We start from the raw sequence: 19,624 nt of genomic DNA on the forward strand, positions 1-19,624 counted from the left end.
TGACAAGAGACTTTGGAAAGTATAGGTGTAAGAGATGTGGTGTTCAAGGACATAACACCAAAACCTGTACAAAGCCAACACCAACACCACAACCAGCCAATCAAACACACACTAATGAAACACCAGCACCAGATCTGAATGTTGGAGTAGATACAGAACATGTTGCACCTGAAGGAGTAACCATAAGAAAGAAGGTAGATGCTATAATAATAACGAATTCATTGCTTATATACAATTACTAATCTTTTACCTTTTTGTAGGAAAGAAACATGAGACCAAAATTGGTGCAAAGAAGACCTCCAAAGGAGTAACCACAAGAAAGAAGCAAGTAGATATGAATGATGAGAATGCTGCAATAGAAAAACCAATTGCAGAAGGACCAAGTGCACCAATAAAAGAATCATAGCAGGAACATAGGAGAAGGGAATACATGCTTTTTTTAGGATTACTTTTGCTACAACATGTGTATTTAATTTCCCTTCATGTTTATCTTTTGGGGACCATATTGTACCTTTTTATGACAGTGAAATATAAACAATGTGCATCGTGCAGTGTCCACCTTTTGGGACCACAATTTTGTGTCTTTCTGTCTCAGCATGCAATGTGCAATATTCAAGTAGTCAAATGAAAATTATTAAATTTGTAGGTACTAATGTATGTCATAATTTTAGGTTGTGTTATGCAAAAACTACCATCATCACGTAGTATTATAAAAATAGTTAATATTTGAAGGTAGTAAGTTGTATAACTTAAAAATATGCAGGTAGTAATCTATGATGCTATATATTTCGAGATAGTAAGTTACATAACTTAGTATTTTTACAACTCAAACCAGATATGAAACATTGAATTCAATTGAATACTATTTCAGTTCAAAACATACTCATTTACAGTGCAGAGATACCTTCGTTGTTTTTGCAAATCAAATCAATTAAATATTCACAATTGCATTCAAACCATCAAATTGCATTCAATTACAAACTATTAAGAGTGTACATCTTTCCTACCAACATTGATTGCTATTACAATGCTTACAACTGTCATGAAAACCCAAAGCACTATCTCTACAAATCTTAACATCTTGATCCTATTTCTCTCAACTAAAATCCTCTTCTTCTTGCGTGAAATTTTCAACTTCAATAGCGTAAGTTGTTCATGAACAACAGAACATTCGTCTTGAAACCCTGCAATTTCATTTTTGATTTTTGCAATTTTCTCTTCATTTGCTTTTTCTACATCCATTAAAGCACTAATTCTTAACTTCAACTCTTCAATTTCACGCATGTGACTCCTTAAAACAGATTCACCCATAGATGTGTTATCACCATCTTTAACCCAAAGAAAAAAATTGCAACACTTAGGTTCCTGTAACCAAAATTTAAACAAAATTGTTATAAAAAAAGGAAAACCCTAAACCCTAACCCAATAGATGTCATTTGCAAAGCACAAAATTAATTATAACTTATGTTCCAATTAGGGCATCTCCAAAACCTTTTACCAGGATTTTCTTTGCTGTGAGATGTCAAAATGATAGCGAATTTCTTACATTTGCAACTTACTTGTTATCCTATAGAAGACGAGAATGATGAACCACAGAAAGAACTCATTTGATGAAGACAAACCCAAACCCAACTTCAGTCAATGACGAAGACAATCGAAACAGAACCCTAACCCCTTCTCTCTTTCTTCTCTTTCTTTCACGGTTCTTCTTCTTCACCCACGAGAGTCTTCTTCTTCTTCTTATTCTTCTTTTAGGGTTTTTTCAATTTGTTCTTAGAGTCCTCTTTCAATTTCTTATTGACTGCCAAACGTGTAGAATGAGGTGGCGATGTGTGCTGACATGGCATACACTATTAGGTAATGATATGGCAGTCCGTTAGCACGTCATCATTTAACAAACAGAAACTAACGTCAGGTACTAAGAAATATTAGTAAGGTAATTTAAACAAAAAAAAAATTTAAAAATAATAATCAAAAAACCCGCCTAATTCGAAATAATTTAAATATATTTAAACCTTTTAAATATTATAATTTACTTATACATTTATAATTTATATTTAATATATTTACTTTGTCTTAAAGACAATATCACTACTTGTGATATATTAAAAAATAAGTTATACTATAATTAGTTAAAATTGATGAATAAAAATGTAAAAATAACATCAAAAGTAAACACATTTAGTACAAGTGTTTAAGTAAATTATAATATTTTAAAAAAATAATGTAAAAAATAAATTAGTAAATAATTAGGATATTAAATAATAAATTTTATTTTGTTAATAATGTCTATACTAAATTATCTAAAGTGAATGACAATAATTAAAAAACACTAAATAAGTCAAGTATAAATAGATAGGTTTTGTCTTCAAATTTCTCCGAGCTCAATGACAAAGGGTTAAAAAGAAAGAAGAAAGGGCATACATTAACGGTCGGTAAATTCAAAACTTATCAACGGTCACCAAATTCAAATTTGAAGGATCCCATTCCCATCGCTCACCACACTTGGAAGCACTCTCAAACTTTCTTTCCGACACGAACCAGCTCTCTCTCTCTCTCTCTCTCACTCTCCAAATTCCTTCTTGATTGCCAAGACTCGATCTTTTACATGGATCCGATTCAATCGAACGACGTCCATATAGACCCACAAACCCTAATCTCAGAGCCTAAAGATTCTCTAATGCAAGACGCCGGCGAGTCCTTGTTCGATTCGATGGTTTGCGATTCCAGTTCAAGACTCATCCCAACTGGGTTCACCAGATCTGACAACGCAGGTTAGAATATCTCAATTTCAGAAATTGGGTTTTATGGTTTTAAGGACTGAGACAAGAAATGAAAAATAGAATAGAAAAGGTTCCATTACCCCTCTTTCTAGGTTGAAATTTAGTGCTTCCACCTTTTCCTTTTCCCAATTACGCTTAAAACATCCCTTTCAATAGCATTTCAAGCTCCTTCTGTTTAATTTCTCTAGTTACAACACTGTTCACTGGGAATTGCAGTGAAGTGTTAATTGGGGCTTTAGAATTTTGGATTAGGGTTTCGTAAATTGTAATTGCGGTTAGTTTGGACGTGTAATGCTATCTGATTACGCGGGTAATTTAGATCAACCTTTTGAATGTTGGGAATATGCCTAAATATCTTAAGGACTGTGTTAGAAAAAGAAAAAATTAAGCACTGTGTTCTACGTATTGAGAACGACTGGAGGTTTATGTAGATCGAATGTTTACTTTCAACACTATGTCGTTTTGCAGCAGAAGAGGAGTGTTTCATGTTTGTAAACGCGGGAGGGGATGCTTTTAGTGAAGCAGCTGGTGGAATAACGTTCCTGGCTGACACCTATTTTGATGGTGGCAACGTTTTGCGTACCAATGAGCAAATAGTGGAGGGTGGAGACTACCCGTTTATCTATCAATCAGCTCGGTTGGGAAGCTTTTGTTACAGGTTTGATAATCTTCCTCCTGGAGACTTTGTTGTGGATCTTCATTTTGTGGAGATCATCAACACAAATGGGCCAAAAGGAATGAGGGTGTTCAATGTATACATCCAAGATGAAAAGGCAAGTTTTTCCATACAAACTACACTATTTTTATTTTTATACATTTACAATTGACATATTTGTACAAGTAAAAGCTTCAACTTCTTTTTTTATTGAAATAAAATGACAGGTTCTAGCTGAATTGGATATCTATGCTGTTGTTGGAGCCAATAAGCCAGTACAGTTGGTTGATTCAAGGGTGTCTGTGAAGGATGATGGGGTAATTCTCATAAGATTTGAAAGTATAACTGGAAGCCCAGTCGTTAGTGGGATTTGCATTAGGAGAGCAACAAAGCTGTCAGGTACGGTATTTCTGTCTACGATGCATGAATAAATTCTCACCGGCATAGATGTTACTCAGCAATTTGCTGTCTTTTTTGTAATTTTTTCGAACAGCTCCACTAGTGACAAGTGATTACATTAAGTGTGGCTACTGCGCTGCACAGATTGAAATTCCCTCATCACAGGTAAGAGGCGCAACCCAGTTGAAATGTGACAGTTTGAAGTGTCAAGTGTCACAGACTCACAACATTTTGCTTTCCCTGCTTGTCATTGGAATGTTTCAGATGAAAGTTATGCAGGCAAAGTCCACGGCAAAGTACAAGAATAAGATAAAAGAGCTCACTATGCAGTGCGAGCTCAAGGCAAAAGAATGCTATGAGGCATGGATGTCATTAACTGCGACAAATGAGCAACTAGTGGCAGTTCAGATGGAACTTGACAAAGTGACATTTAAGTCACTCACAACTGGTAATTTTTGCATGGTTTTCCTACAAGAGCATGGAAATTAGAGACTTCAAAAAACATAATTCTAACTTGTTTATGAGATTCATTAACATGTATTTGTAATAATTTAAAGATCTGATAATTTTATTTGCTATGTAATGCAGTAAGATGCACATTTAAAACATTCTTAATTTTATTGCCAATTTCCTTGTCAGATCAAACTGTGGAGAAACAAGCTGAAAGCCTGAAGAATATTTCTAATAGTTACGAGCTTGATAAGCAGAAATGGACAGAAGCAATTAACAGTTTACAGGAAAAAATAAAGGTAAATGGTGAAGATTCAGGAAGGAGTTATGTTTAAAGTTATTATCAATATTATTTTTTATTAGTCTCATAATTACATTTTAAGCTAAATATGTTTTGCAGTTGATGAAGAGTGATTATTCAAAACTTTCCTTTGAAGCGCATGAATGTGTTGATTCAATCCCTGAATTAAATAAGATGGTTTTTGCAGTACATGAATTGGGTATGCTTTAATTATATTATATCGTTGCCATTTTTCTTGCCCGTAATTTTGTGCTTTGAAATAGTATGAATCATCTTATGGAACCCAAAACTCTTTTCTGCAGTTAAGCAGTGTGAAGATCTCAAAGTGAAGTACAACGAAGAGATGACAATGAGAAAGAAACTCTTCAATGAAGTTCAAGAGGCTAAAGGTATGTTCTCATGTTATGTTTACTTATTCTCCATAGATATGGAGTTTGTTCCGATTTAAAGAGAACAACTTCAAGTCAAAGGCACTAATATGCTTCTGTTATGAATAATAGGAAACATCAGGGTTTTCTGTCGTTGCCGTCCATTGAATAAGGCTGAAATATCAGCTGGGTACAATACAGTTGTGGATTTTGATGCAGCAAAGGATGGATCCCTAGGAATTTTAACAGGTGGCTCCACCAAAAAACCATTCAGATTTGACAGAGTTTATACACCAAATGATGACCAAGGTATTTTCAATCTATAACTGTTTGCTTGAATGTCATTGCTCTTATATATTTGGTACAAGATTCTTATTATTAATATAATTAGGAATTTTCTAAACGACAGTGTTTGCTTTGTTTTAACAGTTGATGTTTTTGCTGACGCATCATCAATGGTAATCTCTGTACTGGATGGCTACAATGTTTGCATCTTTGCTTATGGACAAACAGGAACAGGGAAGACATTCACCATGGAAGGAACAGAACAAAATAGAGGAGTAAATTACAGGACTCTTGAGCACTTGTTTAAAATTAGTAATGAAAGGAGTGAAACATTCAAATATGACATATCTGTTAGTGTGCTTGAGGTTTACAATGAACAAATCAGAGACTTGTTGGCTACAGGACCTACATCAAAAAGGTAATTTTGTTATGTTTGTCATTGCTTCCATTTGTGAGATAGTCTGATACAGTAATGGGTTTCAAGCATGCTAGAATATGCAACATCACTTTTCTAAGCACAGGAATTTGAAGTAGCTGGAATGATATCTTGAAATGGTTATCAGGTTGGAGGTGAAACTAGCTTCTGAAGGGTTTCATCATGTTCCTGGTGTTGTAGAAGTCAAGATTGATAACATAAATGAAGTCTGGAGTGTACTGCAGGCTGGAAATAATGCTAGAGCAGTTGGAAGTAATAACGTTAATGAACATAGCAGCCGATCTCACTGGTACCAAGCTCTTGTATTTTTTATTTATCACTAAAGGAGGATTTCTTGTCTTAAATTTCTGCACCAATACGAGTTTTGTTTTTTTTTCTTCTTTTAATTATACTTGTTAACAATTGATTGTATCTGTTTCAGCATGCTTTGTATAACAGTAAAGGCTAAAAATCTGTTGAATGGCGCATGTACCAAGAGCAAACTTTGGCTAGTGGATTTGGCAGGTAGTGAGAGAATTGGAAAGACTGCAGCGGAAGGGGAACGACTTAAGGAAGCACAAAATATCAATAGATCTCTATCTGCTCTTGGAGATGTAATATCTGCTTTAGCAGCTAAAAGTAGTCACATTCCATATAGGTATATCTGCACCTCTTTATCCCTAGCCCATCTTAATAAGTGAATATAAGTTTTAATGATGCTATTTCCTTTTGGTGGTTTCAGGAACTCTAAACTGACACAGTTGCTTCAAGACTCGCTAGGTATGTCAAGTCAGTTTATCTTTTTGTGTGTTTCTTTTGTATTTTTTAGGAGTAAGGTTCGTTTCTGCCAGTCTATATTGGTAAATTTCTAGCTTGTTATTTTCTTTTTTTTTAAAACATTTCAGGTGGTGAATCCAAAACCTTGATGTTTGTACAAATAAGTCCATCAGACCAGGACTTAAATGAGACACTGAGCTCACTTAATTTTGCAACTAGAGTGAGGGGTGTTGAGTTAGGTCCTGTCAAGAAACAAATTGATACAAGTGAACTTAATAAGATGAAGACAATGGTAGGCTGCTGATCCTAATTGGAACAAATTAAAATTTATTCTCTATTTCCCTATGTTCTATAAATAGTTTATGTTTTCTTCCTTTTACACTTTGGCGTTAGCTTGAAAAAGCACGGAGTGAGTGCAAAATGAAAGATGAAACTATGCGAAAACTTGAAGAAAACATGCAAAGCATGGAGAGCAAGGCTAAAGGCAAGGATCAAATTTCCAAAAGTCTACAAGAAAAGATTAAAGAACTTGAGGGACAGATCGAGTTGAGAAAATCCATGCAAAATGAGTCAGAGAAACAAATTTCTCAATTATCTGACAAATTGAGAGGGAAGGAAGAAACCTGCTGTACCCTCCAACAAAAGGTTGCTTTCTGCTTGACATTGCTATTTGATTTTTGTTTCTCCTCTACACATTGTTTTAGTAGCAACAAAGGATGTCTAGCATGGCTTTGGTTTTAGTTTTGAGCTTCAATATTAAAAAAGGTTTGACATCAAATGGCAACTTCGGGTATCACAAAAGGCAGTGCTTGTTTGAGTTTATCATAAATAAAATTAAATCCTCGGTTACTGCCACTCACGTTCATTTCTAACAAGACACTTTACAACTTAAGGTGAAAGAGCTAGAGAGAAAGATGAAAGAACAACTGCAGTCAGAGTCAGCAACTTTACAACAGAAGGTGCGTCTTATACATTAGGAAAATTGCCCTTCCACTCATCTTTAATTCTTTTTTCTTGGCAAAACCTTGGCATGTGATGAATTATGTCTTGAAGAAAAGTTTACAACCATTCTTTGTTTTACTGATCAATTAGCTTGTGGTCAAAAGAGAATTTAAATCACTCAAGCAGTTCTTCTTCGTAAGCAGGTTAGGGATCTAGAGAAAAAGCTGAAAGATCAGATGCAAGGGTCTGAGTCTGAATCTGCCATTTTGAAAGATAAGGTCGCCAACAATTAGAGTTGTTCGTACAATAAGATATTCTGCGTAGTTTGATAATGGGATATATTTAATGACCTTTTTATGTTAATTGCTTCATATTCTTCAGATCAAGGAGCTTGAGAGAAAACTGAAAGAGCAGGAACAGAGCTCAATGTCCTTGCTTCATCAACAGGTACTTACCAAAGAAGAAAATTGACAGCTTGTTTCTGTTGTGCATACTACATACAGAATGCTTTTTGATTAAAATCGCATTTAAGAGTAATATCCTAATTAACATAGTTGTTAAAACCGGACTAATCAGCTTGACCGGGAACCAACCTGGTGACCGATCCAATAGTTCTAAAAAATCGGTGTGCTTTGAAACTGGTTTGAACTGGTCAAGAATAGATCAAACGAGTCCAAAATCAATGTTGAAAATCCGGTTGAACCGGTCCTGTTTAACATTTTTTATTTTAAAATTTATTTAATTTTTTTAATGATAAATAGATAAATATATGTAAAAAAAATTACAAATTAGAATACACTATTTTATCTATCATTTTAATAATTTTCTTGTAAAGATATACTTTAGTCATTTATATATTTTTTAAATCATGATACTTTACATTTTTATATTATATTAATTTGAGATTTTTCTACTCTAAATGTAAAAGTGTTTTTGTTAATATATGTTGTTATTTTTTATTTAAGTTTAAACTTAAATATTATATTTAGACTTTTACATGCACTTTAAATATTAAAAATATATAAAATGATGTTTTATTTTAATTTGTTTTACAAAATTATGATATTATATTAATATGATATTATTTTTTTGTATTAGTTAGTTATCATTATTATTTTATTAATATCGATTTAGCTATAGTCTAATTATAGTTGAACTATTGAACCTTAAAAGTTAATGTCTTGACTAGTTTGATGATCAATCTGATTTTGAAAATATTGTTAATTAATGTGTTTTTAATTGTTTTATTCTAACAAGTAGTTGATCTAAGTGGTGACCAGCTCAAGGCCCCCTTAAGCAAGTGATTAGAGGTTTGAATATTGACTCTTGTGTTAGAAGAAAACCTAGTTGGGTGGGGGAAACCTACTGTGAGTGTTTTTATATCATGAAGGATCCCAATCGGCAATCTCAATGAATGACTAAAAATTGGTCCCAAGGATATTAGATCCCCTTATGCAAGCGGGTTAGGTTTGAATTCTTACTCTTGTATGATAAACACCTGGTTGAGAGGGAAGCAACCCACCTTTGAGTGATTTTGGATTTCAAAGTAGATTAGTTTGGATGAATGGTCCGAAATATATTTCTTGTAATCATATGTGTACCAAAAACAAGTTATCTTAAGCCAAGTGGGTGAGGGGTATGAATCCCGACTCTGGTATATGAAGAAAACTTGGTTGAAAGGGAGCAGCCCACACCTTTGGGTGTGTTTAGATTTCGAAGTAGATTAGTTTTAATGAACAGCTAGGGATAATTCCTTGTAATCTTATGTGTACCAAAACAAAAAAAAAAAAAGTTATCTTAAGCGTGTCCTTTGAGTGTTTTTAGATTTTGAAGTAGACTAGTTTCAATGAATGATTGGGGATATATTCCTTGTAGTCATGTGTACCAAAAACAAGTTACCTTGTGCAAGTGTGTCAGAATTTGGATCCTGACTCTTCTTGTATATAAAGAAAACCTGGTTGGGAGGAAGCAACATATGAGTGTTTTAAGATCTCTAAGGAGATTAATCTCAATGAATGACCAATGATATGTACCAAAAAATATTTGAATAACTCGTGCATACAGTGAAAGGAAAGCTCTATTATCGGTGTTCATTTTTCATCATTTATCATGCTTGACCTTCTTATTCCTTGTAATCATCATGTTTACCATAAAGAAGTTATCTCCTTACAAACATAATCTCTGAATAACTCCATACACTGATAGGGAAAAGCCTTATCAGTGTTCAATTTTCATCATTTATCACGGTTGACCTTCTTTGCCATGTGTTAAATGAATTGTTTTGCACTAATTACTCATATATCACAACAGATGAAAGAACTAGAGGATAGGTACAGAGAACGAGAGCAACAGTGGCAACAAACTCATTGTTTTGTGGATGCAGTAAAAGCCACACCTGAGGTAGGTAAAAGCTGCACGAGTGAAGAATGTCCAAGCGAGATTGACGCTGGCATTTTAAGGTGTTCAAACTCAGTGAACCGCCAGATAATTCAAGGTTCTTTGTTCAAAGGGAATGATTCCACTCATCAGATAAGAAGCAAAAGAGAGTTTAGAAGCAATGATGAAAACAACTTTGTCATGTCATCATCATTACACGATAGAAAAATCACAAGGAAATCTGATCCACCTAAAATAGTGAGGGGTGGAAGACCAACACCAAGACCAGTCATTGGTAGCCAAGCTGCAGTAGTGTCCCACAAGAGAGCTAGCACAAGCAGAGATCAGGCTCAAGGAATCAGAGAGAGGGACAGTAAGAAGAAAATCTGGTCAAGATAAATACTATATCCTGTAACTTTAAAAGGAGGCTGCTCGCTCCTATAGTATAGAATTCCTTTTCTTATCCTGAAAGCTTGATTTGCAACTGAAATTTTCTGTTTAATAGTTAATAGAATACATGAAATCATTGTTTAGTGAAATTATATTACTGACTCTTTCCTATTCACACTTTTCTTCAAATTATTTATATATATAAGATTCATCAAATTAACTTGTGTCGTATCTATTCTTAAATAATATACTGGTCTAACATGCTAGGCAATGTAGTTAGCTGACTTCGGTCTAATCAACAGATTCAATCTAAGTTTAATAACTACTTATGTTCATATATATTAAAATAGTTGGGGCAATGAACAACTCACCCATCTCTAGCTACTTTTTCCTTGACATACCCAACACAAGCCACACATCATGCCTCAACCTAAAAGACGCACTCTTCAAAAATTATGTATCCACTAAAATTAGTCGGTCAAAGTAGTTGAGGAAGGATTAAAATACTCTTTTGGTCTCTATAATTTTATTTATTTTATTTTTATAATTTAAAATAAACAATTTTTATTTTCCATGTTTATTTTTTTAAATTTTTTTTAGTCTTTATAAATTAAGATAAATTTTTTTAGTTTTATATTTTTAATTTTTTAATTTTTATCTTTGTTATATCTTTCATATTAATACGACAGAAATATTAATTCAATTTTGTATTTTGGATGTCGAATTTATTTTATTAAAATTACTTTAAGTTAAGTTTTTTAACAATTTTTTTTTTTGTATTTTTACATGCAACATCTATTATTAACACATTTTTTTATCATCTACAAAATTAAAGACTTATACCACATTAACACAAAATAAATAATATTATAAAAAATTAACGATAAGAAAAAAACATCTATTTTAAACTATATGGGATAAAAATGATTGAAAAAATAAATATAAAAACTTTTAAAAAAAATAACATTAAGAAAACTACATTTTAAGGTAAGTATACAAATGTCAATTGTCAAGTGGTGAGCCTAAAATTTTCTCCCGTTATCAGCTACACATGTCTCTATCGTGGTCACCTAGCCTATAAACGAGAATAATGCTTTCGTCTCAGTCACCATTTTTGTTTTCTTCTGCTCTTTTGGCCTCTGGTTTTGATTTAATTGAGAGGATTCAAACCTTCACCAGTCACCCCATCATTCACTTCTTGTCCTTTTCTTCATATATGAGCTTCTCATCGCTTTCCCAATTTCGCTTCTTTCTTTTTCTTATTCTCCTTCACATATCAAAATTTTCAGTCATAACGTTGTTGCATACTAGAACGTATAAAACCTCACCCAAACTGGTTTGATACAAATTGAGAGCGTTAATGTTACCAAGATAATGTCTAGATTGATGAGTGGTGTGGTAGAATTCATTGATTTACTTTCTAACAAAGGGGAGCATGAAAAGCTGATTAATTTTTATATTAATTAGTATGATTGATATATTATTTCGTCCCTATGTTTTAAAAAATTAATTAGGTATGTAAATTAAAATATTTTATATTTTGATCTCTTGTTATTTTTTTTTTAAATTCTCCTATAGAATTATAAATAATCGGTAAAATTTAACAAAATATTTATTTTATATAAAGAGAGAAGAGATAAAATTACATTAGTATAACTTTAATAATTATTACATTTTTTTAATAATTTTTAATTAAAATATTTTTATTAAAAAGTGAAACTTCATTTTACTTGAATTATATATACAAAACTTTATATTAATAAAAAAAAATAATCAAATACCTCATTCATATAAATCAAAATTAAAATAATACATATTTTTAAAAATATATTAAAATATAAATAGTTTAATTATATTTTATTATTATTATTTAATTTTAACAAAATTTAATATATCTGTTTAAAGAAATACAAAGTTTCAAATTGACTGTCCCTTCTAATATATATATATGAGTTTCTCTACTAGAAAATATTCTTAATTTTTAGTAGAGAATTTTTCACAATTCTTTCTAGACTGTATTCAAATAGATAGATATATCATTATATGTGAATAGCCATATCAAATTATTATTTTATGTCATTATACATGTTTATTAGCTTTTAATTCTTATATGTAAAAAATCTTGTAATCTCCCTAATCAAAAAGTTCTGAAATTTTAATGAGTATAGATTAAAATTGTATACACATTATAATAATATGAAATAATAATATAATATTGTTCTTTGGATATGAAAATTTAAATATATTTTATTAAATTTCACATCTAACTTGGAAGGAAAAAAATATAAAAATATGAAGGACTCAAGTATTATTATTATTTTTTAGTTTAGAGGCTTATTAAAAATCTCAGGACCAGATGATATATTAAATCAAATATTTTTTAATTTGGATTATACACATAATTAATATTTCTTTATATACAAATAATTACTTTTAAATATATTAATTAGGAAACATTAATTATGAAATTCCTCGAACAATTTTTTGATTCATTAATTTTTGCTTTGAAGTACTTGTGGATTTCCTTTTCGTTTCTTTTAATTAATTAATTCGAATAGGATGAATTTTCTAGTATCCTTTTTTTATCAAATTTTTCTAGTATATTTAGAAATAATAATAATAATATATCCTCTTTTCAAATACACAATTTTTAAATAAATTTATCCTTGTAACTTTTATATTATATCTCATTTTATCCTTTATAATTATGTAAAAAAAGTTGTTATTAACCACTAACTATCCTTCAATATTAATTAATTTTATATAGTTTTTATTTGTTTTAAAATACATGCTATATATAAATAAAGAGATATGTTATTTTTATCCGAGCGATAAAAGGTTGACTTTTTAAAATAAATTTTATGTTTGAGCTATATGAATAAAAAAATATGTGTTAATAGAACTTGGTCTTTTTGTTAAGAAAATCCCCTCAATCTACTTAGTTGATTAACTCGTGCGGCAGATCTTCAAAGTAGTTTTTAAATACCAAAAGTTTCAAACAAAAGCAAACATCAAAGCTTGAAACTAGCTAATTTACTATAATAGAATTAGCTAGGAATAAAGTCTACAATTATATAATAGAAAGTAGAAACCAACTATTTAACTTGGGTCACGAGACATCCCACGACCTTGTATGTATATGATGCTCATGAAAATCATTGACATTATTAGAGAAATTGTATCGGTACATTTTCTTTTTATATAAAACGTTATAAAATAAAGAAAGAGAGAACTAGATGGGATGATATATGATTGATGCGATAAAGAAAAATAAAAAATAATACATATTGGAAACAGTATTATATAAGTTCATTGTATGAATTATAAGTGATCTATTAATGTTAATAGAATTCAAAGCACATGCAGATGAGAATACTGTGCGTGATGGTGATTTTTTGAAAACTATAAAACATTATCAAATGATCTAGAAAATTTCTTGTTCTTCTATGAACGTTTTCTTTTTCAAGTATATATGTATTTTTTAAAAAATTGTACCATTCCAATATTTTGTTGCCTAATATACCATCTAGATATTTTGTCGATCATGTCTCATTTCCAAACAATAATTAAGTCTCTTTATGTTTTGATATTTGGATTGGTAGGCAAGTGTATCATTATGATATTTTTCCTAATTAATATAACATTTAGGTATTTTATCGACAAATGTGTTATTTAAGTATTTTATTGATCAGTATATCATTTAAGTATTTTATCCATTATATATTTTTGAGGCACATGAGTTGATTGAGTAACATGTTGATAACATGTCTAATTAAGATTTCCTTAAATTATAGTAAATAAATATTTGCTCCAATATAATTTTCAAGAATCACACAATAATTATGATAATAATAATGATGACTAACTTATAATTTATTGATATCAATGATACCACATTATTTGAAAGATTGAGACATAAAAATAAGATATTTAATTATGTTAGAAAGATAACTCTCTTATATATATATATATTTCCTCAACACAAAAAAAAAAAAATAAAAATATATATATATATATATATATATATATATATATATATATATATATATAATCATTAGTGTTTTGCACCTAGATAATCACTTGATTTTTTTGTGATCATCTTCTATATCATAACAAAACCAATCTTGTTTGTGTCAAGATTAAATTTTAAACTAATGCGAGCAGTTCTTTGAGTAGATATTTGAATCTTGATTTTTCATGATGTGGGGCCAACTCCTTCAGCAAGATATAACTAAATGTGTATCTTCCTTTATGTTAATTTCTGGTCTTGCATATGATTGCACAAGTTGGTTTAGCCGGGAAAACCATCGATTGATGAATGATGGTGGGACCAGACGATTGGGTGTAGGATAAGGAAGAGAATGATGAGAAGCAGAGAATATATATATAGCTTGTTTTTTTGTTTTCCTTTTTTCCCCTCATATATGTCATGAGCTTCTTGCACTTGTAAGTTGTAAAATGACGGTTTGCTACACACAGCAGTTCAACAAAAGTGTCTCTCTCCAACTTTATCACGTTAATCACGCACATTCATCTTCTAATTCATTTCCCTCTTCCTTTCCCCATTCTCTGCTTCTCTTGCGCGTGACTCATGAACAAACCCAATCCACATATTTATAAATTATATTTACAAAATAAAGCTTCTAGTTGGTTGGCTCAACAATGAGCAAGAGTGGAAATAGGTTATGCAATATTTTGATTTCATTTGATTTTATCAACAACAAAAAAAAAAAAAAAACTAAACTTCAATTTTTCAAAAATCATTTTATTTAAAAAGGCTAGACTTTATATTTTATTTTTAAAAATATATAATAAACTTGATAAGTCAATCTATTTAAAAATTATAAATTAGTATTATATATTAATTAATATTTATATTTAATATATAATTAATAATATATTTAATATAAGTCTTTTAGCCTAATCAGATTTATTGGCCTAGTTATATATCATGTATAAAACATGTCACATGAACAAATTTTTAGGTCAAATTAGGCTGAGCATATGAGAAATAAACAACAAAACTTGATCTCAATAATCTTGTTGCAAGTCAAACTCAAGTTTGTTATCGACTTGTGTGATCTAACCTATTTTAACCCATAAGTAAGACTTAAACCAAAATTTAAGATTTATTTTTACTTTAAATGAAATAAACTATATGTAGAATTTTTTTATATTAATATATCCGGTCTTTTATTTTACAAAAATAAATAATAAAATTAATTTTTTTGTTAGTAGACTTAAAAGGTTGAGCTCTACTATCTTTATTCTTGTATGACCCTGATAGTTCCTTGGCATGTAATGTTTTACTTGAAATTAAATTAAAGAGTCCTGTATAAGAAAAAAGTGCCATTTATTTGTACGAATGTGATTAAAAAAAAAGGAAAAAAGAAATGTTGTCTAATCATCATATATATAAATATATTAGACAGTCGAGAATAATCTTTTCATTCTTTTGAAGATAGAAATTATATATAATTAATGTGCATAAAAGGCGAAATAGTTTTGTGGGGGCGCAAGGGGTATGCAACCAAAGTTGCGTACGTTTTCTGTTTTTATTAAGAGCCAAAGGAATGTTGGTATTAAGAAGAATACTTGTTACAAGAATTGAAGGCTTATATTTATTATTTCCTGATGTACGAGACATGCACATTGCACATTTCACTAAATAAGTTTAACATAAGTAGGGAAGATAGTGCACTTTGCATGCACACATATTTGATATGATGAGTGGGATAAAGGTGGGGAAGAGCATATAATGGTAATCTTTTCAGCAATTGTGGGGTCTGAGTTTTTTCGCGCAAACAGTGAAAGTGAAGAATAAAGAAGAAAAAAGCAATGCTCACTCTCTCTCTCTCTCACTGTGTCTGTACATGATACAGTATATAGCAATGAGAGTTGATGGTCAGTGGCAAATAGCACGGATGCAAGGGCTCACTCTCCAACACTCTATAAAGCTAAACATAACTTTTATTTTTATGCACCAAAAAAATGGAACCCTAAGCTTTAGATGCCATATTTTTATGTCTCTTATTCAAACGTTGACAGTGTTTCATTCAATTCACTTTCAAACCACCACTTTTTCAGACACCACCAAATCACACCACACTGCAACAATAATTACGAATAGTCTTAAGAGAAATTAAAGAGAGTGAGAGAGAACAGGCCTACAAGGCAGGGCTAACAAGAGGCCAAGCAGCGCAAGCTACGCCCAGCCACTGCGTGTTTTGTGTAGCGTTTGATCAGTAGCTGAAGAGCCTGAGACTCAGTTCTCTGATACACAGAGAGAGAGAGAGTGTGAGAGGGACACACTGAGGCACTGGTGTGGTGTTGTTTAAGTTTTGGATATCAACTGAACATAAAACAAATCAAAGATATATGGCATTAAATTCTCCCCCATTTTAAATTCACAACAGGCCAAATCAATTCCATCACAGATCCCAATGACACATTCAGGGAAACGGTAACATTATACTACTCTTTACAATAGCCAAAGCTTGAGAACACCATGATTAGAGGAGAAAGAATACAGGCACCACTCCAATTCCATCGAAATTAATTAAAATCCGCCTTGGTTTAAAAAAAATAAAGAATGTTAACAAGTTCCTAAAGCTACTAATTAAGAAATCCAAAGTTGGAATTTTTTTTATTAAACAATATATTTGCATATTCTTTATTGTAACTTATCATAATTTTTAATCAATGTTTTGAAGACTATAATAAGTAAGATCTTTAAAATAATCGTGGACAGTTTTAAAGCCAGTCCATTGAAGTAACATATTATGTATGCATGATATATGGAGAGTACAAGAAAGGAAGCACAGACTGCCCATCAGTTTTGAAATTAAAATCACCATTTTTCTCTTTTGTAAGCACTACAAAAATTTCAAAAAAAAGTATGTATTAGTGATAAATTGCTCATTCATCGATAATACTATATCACAATAATATTAGTGTCAAATTTTTAAAAGTTATGTATAAATTATTTTGTCACTATTTTTCCTAGTGATGTCTAAGTTCTTGTTCTTTAATTAAAATATTTTAAGTGACATTTCTTGTGGTAAAATAACTAACTAAAAGAGTATAATATTTAAAAGAGAACAAAATTGAATGACGCGTTAATAATTTTTTGAATAGGAAAGGGAGGAAACAGATAAAGGAAGACAGGTAGTTCGAATTGATCTGCAATAATGGAGCAAAGTAATGAAGGGCACACAACGTACCATCCAATATTAATTAAGAAATAAGAATTTAGACAATTGATGAGCATCTAGCTGAAATCGAAGAGTATATGAACACATTATGGTCTTAACGTAACTTTCCCATCTGTTACATTACATATATGTTCGTTTGAAGGCAACGTAAAGAACAAGAGTGAGTGAGTGACATAACTACCATATACCTAAAGAGTTTAAGACAATTAATATCAGAGTTGGCCTATTAATTTCTTCCAAAAGTTATAAAGAAAAGATCTACCACTCTACCTCTTAGTCCTCTTCTTTAATCTTTATCATATCATATCCTTCCTCGTGCTTCACATCTAGCTAGGGCAAAGCGCTATATTGCTGCGGCACATCACCCCAAGCATGAACACCGCTACCCCAATTGCTCACATTATCATTCCCTGGGCCACCGCTACTGTTTGTAGTAGTAGTAGTAGCTGTAGGAGCCACCGAGGCATAAGAATTCCCAAAGAACCACTCGGTTGATGGCGTGTCCCCACTTGGACCTTGTTCTTTTCTTGAGTTCCCAACTTGGAAATTAATGCCTGGCTTTGAAATCTCAAGATTCTGAAACATAATGGGTTGGGGCTTCTGTGTCTGGTTCTCAACCTGGTTATTAACGCTATCTTTCTGGCTGCTATCTCCTCCAAACAGCATTGCCAAACGCTGCTGCTGCAGCTTCCAGTGCAAGTCCTGGTTTATGGAACTCAAAGACTCGATGGAGGAAGCAAGGCTAGTGTGACTGTGAACGTTCATAGAGCTCATGCCTTGGACTGCACCATTGTAAGAAAAGGGGTAGTTCATTGCAGCCAAAGAATTTGAGGTGCCAGGAGAAGGGTCAAGGTTGAAACATGAAGAGGCACTAGAAGTGTCACCAAAAGAAGAGAAATGGTTATAAGTGGTTGGAGTTGGAGTTGGAGGGTGATGGTGCAGCCTAGGGAAGGGTAAGCCACCAAGGTGAAAGTCCATGGAGGGAGAGAGAGTGTGAAGGAACTTGAGGCCACCTAGGTCTGAAGAGGAGGAACCAGAGTCCTTGGAGTCACATGAGAGCCTTGATGACTTCACCTTCTTGTTCTTCCTGCATCCACCACCAATAGGGACGTTACGCAAAGCACCTCCTTTTGTCCAGTATCTTCTACACGTCTTGCAGAAGTGCCTAGGCTGCGTGAGGCTGTAGTTGTTGTAGTAGCAGAATTTGGTGTTGGGTGAGTCACAACGTGGACACTTCAGACCTTGCTCTTGAGGCCTTGTGGAGGAGCTTTTCCTCCCACCAGAACCTTGAGTCTCGTGGTCCTTTGTTGTGGCGGGCTTTGAAGGTGGTGTCTCATCGGGTGACATGGTTTGAGAGAGAGAAAAAGTGGTGAGAGATGAAGAAAATTAAGGAGTTGTGGGGTGGGAAAGGTTTTTCAGTTTCCTTTTGCAGAGGCAAAGATACTCACCAATTGAATGATTTCATGCATGAGGAAGATAAGTTGAAGGAAGGAAGGAAAGAAGGGAAGATCTTGGGTGTTTGATGGGCACCTGTGATCCTCATCAAAGAGAGGGTGATTGGGAATTAGCAAAATGATGTATGAGGTTGGGTAACTGGTCTTTTTCAGATCTAATGGAATAAAGAAAGCTGTGTCTCTACACACATAATTGTATGGAGGAGAGAGAGGTAGAAGGGCACAGATGTCACTAGAATAAAAACAGTCGGTAGTGTGATATATATATACTAGAGAGAGAGAGAAAAAGGGGGTGTGAGAGGATGATCCAAAACAGTTGTGTCAGTATAAGTGATCCACTACTACAACAAAACTATTAGACTGAGAACAAGTCCTTTAATATGATTATTAAATAATAATGGAAGACGTGTATTGGAGTTTGATGAGTGACAACGGGTAATCGAGTTGAATGACAATGGGTAATAAGTTTAATCATCTACTGCTGTCTGCTAATTAATGTCCAAATCCTAGCACCAGTATAATTATTTTGTGTTTCCTAACAAAAAATTAAAGAGAAACGATTTTTGGACATATTATTTTTAAATATTTAATTATTTTTTATTATATCATATTCCTTATTATATTTGTATATACAGTATTTTGCTTTTATTTCTTTAAGTAGATGGCAAATAGGTTTTTGAGTGTCAAAAATAATTTTTATGAGAAAACCTAACTTTCCCTTCTCAGCTGGGACATGTTTAACAAACTTTTTCGTCATACATGCAGGTCTTTCCTTTCTCTTTTAAGTTATATATACGTGGATTTTGACACTTGTG

General features: G+C 32.0%; 2 protein-coding genes across 2 annotated transcripts; one reads left to right on the forward strand and one right to left on the reverse strand.

The window, feature by feature from the left end:
• Positions 1 to 2,392: 2,392 nt before the first annotated feature.
• Positions 2,393 to 10,316, forward strand: LOC109800800 (Di-glucose binding protein with Kinesin motor domain-containing protein). Its single transcript, XM_020361678.3, has 19 exons — positions 2,393 to 2,774; positions 3,252 to 3,556; positions 3,666 to 3,837; positions 3,932 to 4,002; positions 4,102 to 4,285; positions 4,477 to 4,586; positions 4,688 to 4,787; positions 4,891 to 4,977; positions 5,089 to 5,265; positions 5,386 to 5,659; positions 5,805 to 5,966; positions 6,099 to 6,314; positions 6,399 to 6,436; positions 6,562 to 6,725; positions 6,827 to 7,078; positions 7,327 to 7,392; positions 7,579 to 7,653; positions 7,757 to 7,822; positions 9,686 to 10,316. Exons 1-19 carry the CDS (start codon positions 2,609 to 2,611, stop codon positions 10,148 to 10,150), a joined length of 3,150 nt encoding a protein of 1,049 aa, XP_020217267.1. The 5' UTR covers positions 2,393 to 2,608; the 3' UTR covers positions 10,151 to 10,316.
• Positions 10,317 to 15,892: 5,576 nt separating this feature from the next.
• Positions 15,893 to 19,141, reverse strand: LOC109800811 (Dof-type zinc finger DNA-binding family protein). Its single transcript, XM_083066963.1, has 2 exons — positions 17,626 to 19,141; positions 15,893 to 16,414 (listed from the first exon to the last, which is right to left on the reverse strand). The coding sequence occupies exon 1, from the start codon at positions 18,700 to 18,702 to the stop codon at positions 17,686 to 17,688; it is 1,017 nt and encodes a 338-aa protein (XP_082923089.1). The 5' UTR covers positions 18,703 to 19,141; the 3' UTR covers positions 15,893 to 16,414; positions 17,626 to 17,685.
• Between the last annotated feature and the right edge of the window lie 483 nt (positions 19,142 to 19,624).

This window comes from Cajanus cajan, chromosome 11 (assembly GCF_000230855.2).
Source record: "Cajanus cajan strain Asha chromosome 11, NIPB_CcT2T_4, whole genome shotgun sequence".
In the NCBI taxonomy this organism is placed as follows: Eukaryota; Viridiplantae; Streptophyta; class Magnoliopsida; order Fabales; family Fabaceae; genus Cajanus; species Cajanus cajan.

Bases quoted from the DNA above. Each gene is read 5' to 3' on its own strand.
- LOC109800811 (XM_083066963.1), bottom strand. From the start codon at position 18,702: ATGTCACCCGATGAGACACCACCTTCAAAGCCCGCCACAACAAAGGAC.
- LOC109800800 (XM_020361678.3), top strand. From the start codon at position 2,609: ATGGATCCGATTCAATCGAACGACGTCCATATAGACCCACAAACCCTA. The intron at 3,557-3,665 runs GCAAGTTTTTCC...ATAAAATGACAG, and splicing joins TATACATCCAAGATGAAAAG to GTTCTAGCTGAATTGGATAT. The intron at 5,266-5,385 runs GTATTTTCAATC...TTGTTTTAACAG, and splicing joins TACACCAAATGATGACCAAG to TTGATGTTTTTGCTGACGCA.